The sequence below is a fragment of the Polychytrium aggregatum genome (genome assembly GCF_025602895.1).
Source record: "Polychytrium aggregatum strain JEL109 chromosome Unknown BJ171scaffold_3, whole genome shotgun sequence".
NCBI lineage: Eukaryota > Fungi > Chytridiomycota > Chytridiomycetes > Polychytriales > Polychytrium > Polychytrium aggregatum.
Genome location: NW_026516205.1, coordinates 533,533 through 544,219, shown reverse-complemented (window position 1 = coordinate 544,219; position 10,687 = coordinate 533,533). Strand labels below are relative to the sequence as shown.

At 54.9% G+C, this 10,687-nt stretch overlaps 4 protein-coding genes across 4 annotated transcripts; 2 read left to right on the top strand and 2 right to left on the bottom strand.

Annotated features, from left to right (window-relative positions):
- Positions 1-505: 505 nt before the first annotated feature.
- Positions 506-1,458, bottom strand: BJ171DRAFT_487840 (uncharacterized protein). The gene has a single exon (XM_053109324.1). The coding sequence runs from the start codon at positions 1,204-1,206 to the stop codon at positions 637-639; it is 570 nt and encodes a 189-aa protein (XP_052971001.1). The 5' UTR covers positions 1,207-1,458; the 3' UTR covers positions 506-636.
- Positions 1,459-1,604: 146 nt separating this feature from the next.
- On the top strand, positions 1,605-3,153 carry BJ171DRAFT_171454 (uncharacterized protein). Its single transcript, XM_053105958.1, has one exon. The coding sequence runs from the start codon at positions 1,849-1,851 to the stop codon at positions 3,145-3,147; it is 1,299 nt and encodes a 432-aa protein (XP_052971000.1). The 5' UTR covers positions 1,605-1,848; the 3' UTR covers positions 3,148-3,153.
- Positions 2,892-3,788, bottom strand: BJ171DRAFT_487833 (uncharacterized protein). Its single transcript, XM_053109323.1, has one exon. It carries the CDS (start codon positions 3,763-3,765, stop codon positions 3,160-3,162), a length of 606 nt encoding a protein of 201 aa, XP_052970999.1. The 5' UTR covers positions 3,766-3,788; the 3' UTR covers positions 2,892-3,159.
- Positions 3,789-4,156: 368 nt separating this feature from the next.
- On the top strand, positions 4,157-7,537 carry BJ171DRAFT_595359 (uncharacterized protein; the record flags this gene model as incomplete). Its single annotated transcript, XM_053114596.1, has 4 exons — positions 4,157-5,341; positions 6,029-6,064; positions 6,144-6,262; positions 6,647-7,537. The coding sequence occupies exons 1-4, from the start codon at positions 4,261-4,263 to the stop codon at positions 7,535-7,537; spliced, it is 2,127 nt and encodes a 708-aa protein (XP_052970998.1). The 5' UTR covers positions 4,157-4,260.
- Between the last annotated feature and the right edge of the window lie 3,150 nt (positions 7,538-10,687).

Here is a 10,687-nt window from a genome sequence, read left to right as displayed (position 1 = left end):
TGCTTTTATGTTGCTGAGGGAGACGGTGGTGTGGCTTGGTTTTCGGGTGCGCAGTGTGGCGGATTACATATCTGGGGTATTTTGGGTATCTGGGCTATCTGGGTGTTCGTTGGGGTTCGGTGTTGTTCGTTGGGTCGGGTGGTTTGGGTGGGTTGGTTGGTTCTCGCGTATTCGTGTGTCCGTCTGGGGTGCTGAGTGCTTGGTGGTATCCCTGGTTGCGATGCGCGGGTGGCGAGACTTGCATTTTGGGTGGTTCGATGCAGGGGCTGGGTTTTGCGTTGTCTCTGTGATCGCTATAGGCTTGTGGGTTTCCTGCAGTGGTATGGCGAGACTGGGCTCATTGTGTGTACAGGTAGGCAGCCCTGGTGGTGTGTGTGTGTGTGTGTGTGTGGTAGGAATCTCGGCGGAATCTTTCTCATATGAAAAGGAATCTTTTCGGAATCTTTTATTATGTGTTTCATATCAAATGGGAATCTCTGGGGTAAAGTCCTCCCCGGGGAGCCAAATACAAAATGACAAAATGACAAACCGATGTCGTGGCCAATGCGTTGTGACGGGGTTAGGGGTTTTTGTCGTTTTGTCATTTTGTCGTTTTGTTTTTGCCCTCCCTAGGCTCGACTTTTGGTCTATAGATTCCTATTTGATATGAAATACACTATAAAAGATTCCTAAAAGATTCCTATTCATATATAAAAAGATTCCGAGGAGATTCCGTTCGCGTGTGTTGGAGGGCAGCCATGGTCTGGGCCATGGGTGATGGTGGGTTGGGGGTATGCCCCGGTCGCCATACGCGAGTGGCGAGACTCGCATTTTGGGTGGTTCGATGCAGGGGCTGGGTTTTGCGTTGTCTCTGTGTTCGCTACAAGCTTGTGGGTTTCCTGCAGTGGTATGGCGAGACCATGCTTCTCGCCGGCGTTCGTCGGCTCTTGCTGTGTCCAGGTATCCAGCGCAGCCAGGCGATGCTCCGCTTTCCGTTTTCCATCTATGGAAGTCTGGTGGTTGTCGTTCGAGCGAGCAGCAAGCGAAGCCCGCATTGGTGTTGCTGTGATTCACCCCCATCTGTGTGTTTGTGTTGTCTGTAACCCCTTCATGGTTGGTCCTCGGCTGTTTCGGGCTGTTTCGGGCTGTTGTTTTGCTCCTTAAGTATGTAATCGGGCTGTCTATTATTGAAAAAAGGCCTGTTTTCAAAACACCCGAAAAACACATTTTGTTTCTGAATCAAAATTTTGTTTTGCTATGCAAGGACAGCCCAGGAAAATCCATAATAGACACCCCGGCTACACAAACAATGGGTTTGCAGCTCTATCTCACCTGAGTGGACAGCCCTCAACATCCCATTGGCCAGCTTGGCGCGTTTGTGTCACTCGATTGTGTGGCGGTGCATGGTGGTGTGTGTGTTGGTTGGCTTGTGGGCCGCCCACGCTCTCTGTGGTGGCGATTTGCTTACTGCCGTTTGGGGTTACACAAGGTACACCCATTTCGATGCACCAGGTTCGATTCCTGCCCGTGTCGTTTGCCCGGCGTGACCGGGATGGATGGCAGGGTCATGTGATCACGGCGTTCCTGGGGTGTGAATGGTCGATTGCCGCCAGATCTGTGGTCACGTGGATGATTCACGTGGTCTCGCGCCCCGGCGCAAAAATCGCGCATCCACCTGGGCCATAGGTGCTGGCGTCGTTGGGATCTTGGGCGACGCGCAGTCGTCTGGATCGTAGGCATTCTGGTCCGGTCATAGGTACTGCGTGGTTGGGGTGGTTTGGGTGGGTTGTTCTTGCGCTTCATCGCTGAAACGCGATCTGCGTCAGGATGGGCCAAACAAAGATCGCGTACCAGAGTTAGAGTGCAACAATGTCCAACGAGTTGACCGAGGTGTTCGTGGGCCTGAGCAGCGATATTCTGGATGATGGTGTCGTGCTCTTCCCAAATGACAGCATCTTGAACATCTCCATCAAGATGGCTGCCCTGGGCTCGCTTCCATCGATCACCCACATCCTCCGAGGCCTGGTTCCACACCAAGTTCTTCACGCCGAGCCCCATGCAACCAAGACCCACAAGATCTGGTTCTTTGATGGGCTCCTCTGGAAGCATGTGGATCTGGACTACGCCCTGACCAAGCTTCTCACTGATCCCCAGGGCGCCTTCCAGGGGTGGGTCGAAGTGGTTCGAGCAAGGTATGCCAGCTCGAACAAGCTCAAACATGCCAAGGAAGTGGTCAAGGAGATCAAGCACACTCTGGGAAGCATCCCAGACATCATCAAAGACAGGTACAGATTCGCCCTGGCGTTCCAGCACGAAAAATTCAACATCGAGACCTTTGCCATCACCCACGCCAATGCATCGACCAACACCATCCTCTTCGCCAATGGGATTGTGCTGGAGCTGCCTGGCCTCAAGGCTCGTCGGGTCAATGCTGGTGACTGCTTCACCCACTCGCTTCCAGTCTCGTACGTGGTTGACGACTTTTATTGTGGCGTCGATGGCAAAGTCTACAAGCTGGAGGAGATAATTCGCTCGATGCTGGGCAAGAGCAGTGATAGAGAGTACCACCTGCTCTTGCGTTTCCTGGCAACATGCCTCACCGCCAAATCTCGTACGTCCGAGTCAGCTCTCTTCTTGGTGGGGAACGACCAAAATCATGGCAAGCGCCTGCTCCTGCGTCTGATCCAGCATGCATTGGGCTCGCGCATCCTGAGCGTCCCAGGCAATAGGCTGGTCTCGCGGATCAACCCTCCCAGCGGTGCCCATGTCAAGGAGCTTGTGACCGAGGCCCTGGACGCTGGTGCCACCTGCATTCTGGGCGAAGGACTCAAGAGCTCGCAATTCATCGTCAAGACCAGCCACATCCCCACTCTCACATCGGTCACCTCAATCCAACTCGACCACCGAGCCATGGGGGATGTGCCTTTCGACATGGGGCGAATCAAGACGATCGTCAGTGTCGACTCGTGGCCCGGCTCGTTTCGCCTCGTGGGGGATGAGGTCTGCGCCAAGGAGAGCATCGTGATCAATCTGGCACAAAACATCACTGTCGATCCAGTGACCATGGCATGTGTGGAAGATGGTGGGTTCGACCAAGCTGTGATTGCACTCATGTTGCGTTACCTTGCTCCTGGCAGGGAGATGCCCGCCTGGATCTCCAAGGACTGAGTGCCAGGCCCTTCATGTCCTGCTTCGTGCGATTCGCTCGCGTGTGTTGGTCTTGCGCTTCGTACCAAACACTGCATCTTCGTCGTCCAGCCCAAAGGCACCGCCATAATCAATAAAGATTTCTTCTCCATTATGAATGTCCCGGAGTGCCTTCAGCACCACCCCGACTCCCCTGTCCTGGGCGAGCTTTGCGTTGACATCGTTGCCGTCTTCCGAGTGGTTGGCGAGCGTTCCGATTCCTCTCCGGCATGCACCATCTTCATAGCGTCCCGCGTTGAGCCCGATTCGGCGTTCAACGAGGTATGGGGCGTTGGTGTTCCCGTATCGGGAACGTCTTTCTTGGCCAGGGATGGGCTGCCCATCGTACTCGATGATCACTTGGCCTCTCTTGAACAGGACTGCATTCTCGAGCCTTTCGCGCTCTTCGTCATCGTAGACGCTCGCGGGCACATGCTTGTATGCGAACAGCCCCTTTCCTGCGCCTGGGATGGTGGAGTCGTCGATGCGCAGGTTTTTCACCGTCGCCAGATGGGAGTAGCAGTATTTGACCCCAATGCAGGTCGTGCGTGTGCAGCGTCGACCATCGAGCTTGGTGGCCACACAGCGTTCACACCGCATCCGGCATTCCCATGAGTCGACATCATCACTCTCATAGTCAAAGTAATAGGACGTCTTTGGTGGCATTTTCAGTCGATCGCGTTGACTTGGGTGCTTGATCTCTGGCCCTGATTTTTTGCGTGTGTGGCGATGCCCTGTGCCTCAGGTTCGAATCCGCGCGAACCGTCTGAATCATGGCTCGATTCGGATCCAGCCTGATCACGTGGAGACGCACAAGGATTCGACCTGTCATTCACCCTTCGAAGCATCGCAGCCAAACACACATGCAGCGAACAGAGCGTGTACATGGATCAATGCATTTCTTTATTCAGTGAAGTCGTCGTCAGAGTCAGAAGTCAAGTCAAACGTCACACCATTGAGCTCGGGGGGAACAAAGACAGCGGCTGGGACAACAACAACATCATCCTCGGCATCCGAAGCGGTGCTGATGTCGTCCACAAGTTCGTCTTCAGAGTCAATGTCGTCGCGCCACTCAATTTCATCTTCGAAAAAATCATGGCACCGGGCATTTTTGAAGACATCCCTGCTTTCCTTGGCACTAAGAGGCTTGAATTGAGGGTGATCCGCCAAGGCATCGCTCTTGCGCGCGAGCAGGTCCACGACGTCTTCGGGGATGGAGATGGGAAATGGGGGGTTGGTGACGTGTTTCGAATGAAACTTGCAAACGGATGCCCAATGGGCGGGATGCTGAGTCGTTTGGGCGTTGAAGAGCAGCCTCCAAAACTTCATTTGCGTCCTGTCACAATCAAACGACTTGTAGATTGTGGCAAGGAGAGCGGTGGCGAATGGGTATCCGGCGACACTGGCAATCTTGAGGAGTGGGCGCACTGGAGTGTCATCGCTTGGGTGAATCGACATGTCACAAATCCGATTCAAATGCCCAATGCCCAAGAGGTAGATCGCGACAACGTCCCCGAGCTTGGCGGCCTTTTCGACGGCTTCGAAGTATGTCTTGATTTTGGATTGAGTCAGCTTGATCGTACCGTTAGAATTGATGACTCGGGTCATCATCAGGCGAGCAAAAACGGTCGCGGCGGTTGCTTGCTCGGCCTTTGTGTATGTTGTGGTGTCTTCGGGTGCGTCCATGATCTTCAAGAGCCATCGGTCGTCGAAACAGCTCGGGGACGGAGACGGATAGATCTGGTAGAGACGTCGTACTTCCTCGTCCAAAATCGTCGTTTGGACATCGAAACAGCCATTCTTGTTGACGAGGTAGTCTTCGTGGCTGTGGTAGATTTCCAACCCGGTGAAGCCGATCCAAAGGCGGTATTGAACCAACTTGGAGCCGCGGATGAGGGCTTCAAAGGTCTTGCAGGTTTGCTTGAGGCGGAGTATGGTGGGGATGTCCAGGAGCCAGAGGAAGGCTTCATTGGCCACGACGATTTCAGCTTGGGTCATAGGATTGACTCGGCGGATGGTGGCGACCTGGGTGACATGATCCGAGACGGGCTTGACCGTGGGGTACAAAACCGGAGAGGGCGGGGCAGCTGGTTCAGCTGGAGCATCATCGTGCTCGCGGACACATTGGCGCTTGGACGGGGACGTGGTAGACTCGACGAGAGATGCATTGGTGCGCTTCATAGTGAATGTAGAATGTATATAGTAGAGTGTAGTGTGTAAGTCGTAGGAAAGCACTGGAGAGGGTGGGTGCGGTGAGGTGCGGTTGCGTCGGAGACGGAGGGAACGGGTGTCCTTTTATCATCGGGGGGTGCGTCCGCTGCCTGCGTGCGCATGGGACATGTCGATTGGCTGGGGTTTGTTTCAAAATCGATAGCGAGGCTTTCTCCTTGATGGACGCCCCAGAGAGAATCATATGGTGCAAAAAAAAGATAGGGTTTGCCATCCTCAGTGACAAATACCTTCATCCGATCCGTTTGGGGCAGCCCTCATGATGCATGCGGCTCCTTCGAGTGTCCCGTTCTTGTCTCCCATCACACCACTCGGGAGGATGCGGCGCAGCATGATTTTCTGCGGATCTTGTTCTCTGGCGACGACAAACACATCCCATGCCGTTTGGGGTAGTCCGCATGATGCATGCGGCTCCTTCGAGTGTCCCTGGCTTGTCGTCCAATGCACCACTCGAGAGGGTACTTGCTTTTTTTCCTTGCCGTTGGGTTTTTTCTCCTTGATGTGATTTGATTTGGGTGGAGACCACATACTCCGAGGCGCACGGAGGGTATCTGGCTGGCCGATGATAAATAGGCCGCTGTCTCCCGCATCGAAGTTTTCATCCTCACCAGTCTCTACTCGACTACGACCTACTTCACTACAAGCGACTACGCTCTACGACTTACTCCAGGTTCGTGCTCTCCCACGCACACTGTAGGATGCTGACATGATCCCAGTCACTGACACACCCACTTTCCATTCAAACACAGACATGTCTACTCCTTCCGCCTCTTCCGCTGTCCCTCTGCGCTCCCTTCGTTGCGCCGAAGTCCTCGAAGATGGCACTCGCTGCCCCGGCCGCGCTGTCCAGACCGGCCTCAAGTGCAATGTCCATTGCACCAAACCAGGCTTGTAGGAGATGGTATCTCCGACGCTGTGCTGCGCGTACTGCGCGTACTGCGCGGCGCAGTGGGTCGTGACCTGTGCTGCGCTTTGCGTTTTCACGCACCGCAGGCAGGCCACCGCAGGGTATACCTGCGGGTTGCCCCCGTTCCCCCCGTTTGTCTGGAGTTCGGTTTTATCGTGAATAAACGTAAGTGCTTCCCGAGCTCACCCGTCCGCTAGAGTAGCCTAGCACCGCCCTGTTCTGCCCTGTCCTGTCTTGTCTTGTACCCCCTCCCTCCCCGTCTTGCCCCAACGTCCCAGTAGTGGACGTTACATGGTAGCATCGGAAATCCTCGTCTTGTTTTCGTCCTGTTTGTCCTCTTTCTAGATCCTCAAGCTGGATCCCGCCTCTCTTGCCGACCGACTCTCCTCTCTGTCCCTGGAGCCTGCCCCTGCCATGAGCAACCCCCGCCCACTTCCGGAAGCCTTCCTCAAGACCTTCCGTGCCCCAGTGTTTACTGGGAAGAGCCGCTCCTCCTCGGTGGAGGACTGGCTGCAGCAACTCGAGGACTACCTCGATGCTGCCCAAGTCGCCCCCACCCACCACATCGTCGCCGCCAAGCTCTGCTTAAAGGACCAGGCGTACCGTTGGTACCGCCGCCAAGGGTTCGACGAGCAGAGCGAAGGTGTGTTTGACGACTTCAAGGACCGCCTCCGTCGCCGCTTCGGCAGCCCCAATGCTGAACTCATTGCCCGTGACAAGCTATACTCTCTCGTGCAGCGTGGTTCTGTGACCCGCTACATCGAGGAGTTTGAAGACCTCTCCTCCCAGATTGAGGAGCTGGGCTCTGCTGATGCGATGTACCTCTTCCAGAAGGGCCTCAAGCCCAAGATCAGAGAGTACATCGCCAGCAACCCTGATGCCCGCAAGTCCCTGGACGTGATGATGGACGTTGCCGAGAACCTCGACAACGTCCAGTACCATGGCCGCCAGTTCTACCCGCAGCTGGCAGGCGGCCATCGGTCTCATCACGTCCCAGCCCGTCCGCCTCGCCCGGCCCCGCCCGCAAGACCCATGCCTGAGCCCATGGACGTTGACGTCAACGCCATGGAGGCTCGTGGCCCTCCCCGCTCCCGGTTCCAGCAAGCTGCCACTGTCTCCCCCAAGGACAGACAGAAGCAGGAGGACCTCCGCCATGGTTCCTGCTTCTTCTGTCACCGACCGGGACACCAGGCCAAGGAGTGCCCCATGAAGTCGGGAAACGGCCGACCCTACTAGGTGGCTCTGGAGCCCTAGTAGGAGACCAACGCCGTGGATTGCTCAATGCAGTCCACGCGTCTCCAGAGGAAGTTCACCTCGCCCCCTCCCCCGAAGGAGAAACAAACCAAGTGTTGTGCGTCGTGCGAGAGGTGCATGGTGGCGCAAGCCGCCTGCCTGTTAGAGTCCAAAGGGGACTCAACGGCAAAAGAAGAAGTGAGCTCGAAGTGAGCTCAGGGAAAGCAAGGGTAGAGTCCGAAGTGGACTCGGAGAGGGAGCGAGGGAAGCAAAGATCCGTTCAAGATAAGACTTGTCTCGAAATGAGACGTGAGGAACACTCAGAGAATAAAGTAGAAGGCACTTTATTTAGTCCTATTTTGAACGCTAAGGTTCGACTACACATCGCGGGGGTCAGGCTATTTATAGACAAGTCCGGACTTGGCAGCGAAGGGCGGCCAAGGGAGGGAAAAGTGGGCGATCGAGCAGGGCGAAGGGGGCGATGCACGAACGAGGGCCGAGAAGGACCACCGAGACAGGCAGAGAACCAAAGCGAGAGAGGCGCAAGCAAAAGCGAAGCACCTGGCAGGAGAAACGTGCAAAGGCGAAGCAATGTGACTCAACGTCCAAGAAGCGGATTGGTCAAGTATAAGGTTGGGGCAAATGCATGCGAGATGAACAAGAGATCGGGGCGGTCAGGCAGGTCATGAGTCACCGGTGGGGGGACACATGACCGGCAGCCGAATTGCAACCAATCGCAGCAAGGCGCGTGCACAAACAAACCGGCGCGTGCGAAGAAGACAAAGGAAGCGGAGCAGCGCGGGAAAACGGAAGTGCGGAAGGAGCGGAAAAGACAGGCAAAAGGCGGAAAATCGGAGGGGAACTGCAAGGCTACACACAAACAAACAGAAAGGCAAAAGAATAGCCAAGTGTGCAGTCAAAGTGGAGAACAAGCAGGAGCTATCCCTAACATCATCCCCTTCCTTAGCGACGAACTCCGGACGTCGCCTTCGGCTTTGAGGGATAGCGAAGGTGGAAGTCAGCAACAAGATCAGTGGCGTGGGAAACATTGGCAGCGGGCTCCCAAGACCGGTCAGTCTCGGAATAGCCCTTCCACTGAACCAAGTACTGTAAGCGACCACGGAAGAGCCGAGAATCGAGAACAGTCTCGACCTCAAACTCTTCCTGGGAGTTAACAAGAATGGGAGGTGGTTCTGGTTGGGTGAACTCGGGAACAATGTCCTTCGTTCGGGGTTCAAGGAGGGATACATGGAAAACGGGGTGAACTTTAAGTGTGGAAGGGAGTTTAAGCTCAAAGGCAACGGGGTTGATGCGGCGAAGAACTTTAAAGGGGCCAAGCTTTTTCTGGTCAAGCTTGTTGGAGGGACGAAGGGTGCGAATGTGGCGACGATCCAGAAAAACGAGGTCGCCAACGGAGATGTCGGGAGTGGGGAGACGGGATTTGTTGGCCTGCACAGTGTAGGACTCTTGGGCAACCCGGAGGTTGGCCTTGAGATCCTCGAGAACGGTCTGAAGTCGGTCGACACGTTCTTCGGCAGAGGGCACAACAGAGGGATCACGAATGATAGAGGGATCGAAAATGGGGTGATGGCCATGGACTGCAAAGAAGGGAGTCATGCCAGTGGAGGTGTTTTCCGAGTTGTTGTAAGTGAACTCGGCAAGGGGAAGGTGAAGGGTCCAGTCGTCTTGCAGGTAATTGCAATGGATACGCAAATACTGCTCGATGACCTGGTTGAGAACCTCGGTCGAACCGTCGGTCTCGGGGTGGAAGGCAGAAGAAAGGGAAATCTTCGTCTTCAGAAGCTCATTGAAGCGCCTCCAGAAGGCCGAAGTAAACTGAGTTCCTCGGTCCGAAACAATAGACCGGGGACAACCATGCAAGCGGAAGATGTGGGAGAGGAAGAGTTCGGCGGTTTGCTCGCCTGTAACCGTCTTCGTGGTGGGCACAAAGTGTGCTTGTTTGGACAGGCGGTCCTTAACCACGAAGATCGAGTCAAAACCGTTCGAAGGTGGGAGATCCGTGATGAAGTCCATCGACAGGTCCCACCAACGTTCGGAAGGAACGGGGAGAGGATGAAGTAAACCATAAGGGGAGTGACGGGACGGCTTGGCTCGCTGGCACGCTTCACAATTAGCAATGAAGCGACGCACAGACTTACGAAGCCGGGGCCAGTGAAAGTCCCGGGAGACGAGCTCAACGGTCTTGGCAAGACCAAAGTGACCAGCGGCAGCGGAGCAGTGACGTTGCTCAAACACTTTGAGCTGGAGCTCGGGGGAAGGGACAACGATCAGGTCTTTAAAGTAAAGGAGACCGTCACGGAAGGAGTAATCGCCATCAAGACGTTTGGCGTTAAAGTCAGAAAGGAGGGAACAAGAAAGGGTGGCAGCTCGAATCTCGGAAAGAAAGTCGGGATTCGAGCCGATAACAGTGATGCTGTCGAGAGAAATAGACTCGAACAGCTGAAGGAAGTTGGTGGAGTGGAGGGAGTCACCAGGCTTTATCTCAAAGTCAGAACGGCGACTGAGAGCATCGGCTTTGGTGTTGAGACGACCAGGGCGGTGGTAAATGCGAAAAGCAAAGTCAGAAAGGAATTGGGCCCACCGGAACTGGCGGCGAGAAAGTTGAGAAGCGGCAGTGAACCGGGTAAGGTTCTGATGATCAGAGAAAACAAGAGTGGGAATATCAGGGTCGGCAGCCATCAAGTAATGACGCCAGGCGGTAAAGGAATCGACAATGGCGAGGAGCTCTTTGTCGTGAGTGTCATAATTCACCTCGGCGGGACGGAATTGCCGAGAGTGAAAAGCAACGGGGTGAAGAGCGCCGTCAGGGTCAAACTGAGAAAGGACGGCACCCAAAGCAAAGTCAGAAGCATCGGGCTCGATGACAGCGGGTTTAGAGAAATCAAAGTATCGAAGAATAGGTGCGGAAGTGAAGGAAAGTTTAAGAGAATCAAAAGCCTCTTGGGCCTCGGGAGACCAAGAGAAGGTGGAGGATTTGGTAGTGAGGGAAGTCAAAGGACGAGCAAGTGCGGAAAAGTCCTTGACGAAGCGGCGGTAAAAGTTTGCGAAACCAATAAAGACTTGGATATCGCGAGCAGAAGAGGGAACAGGCCAAAGGGAAACGGCCTCGACCTTGGCAGGGTCCATTTTGAT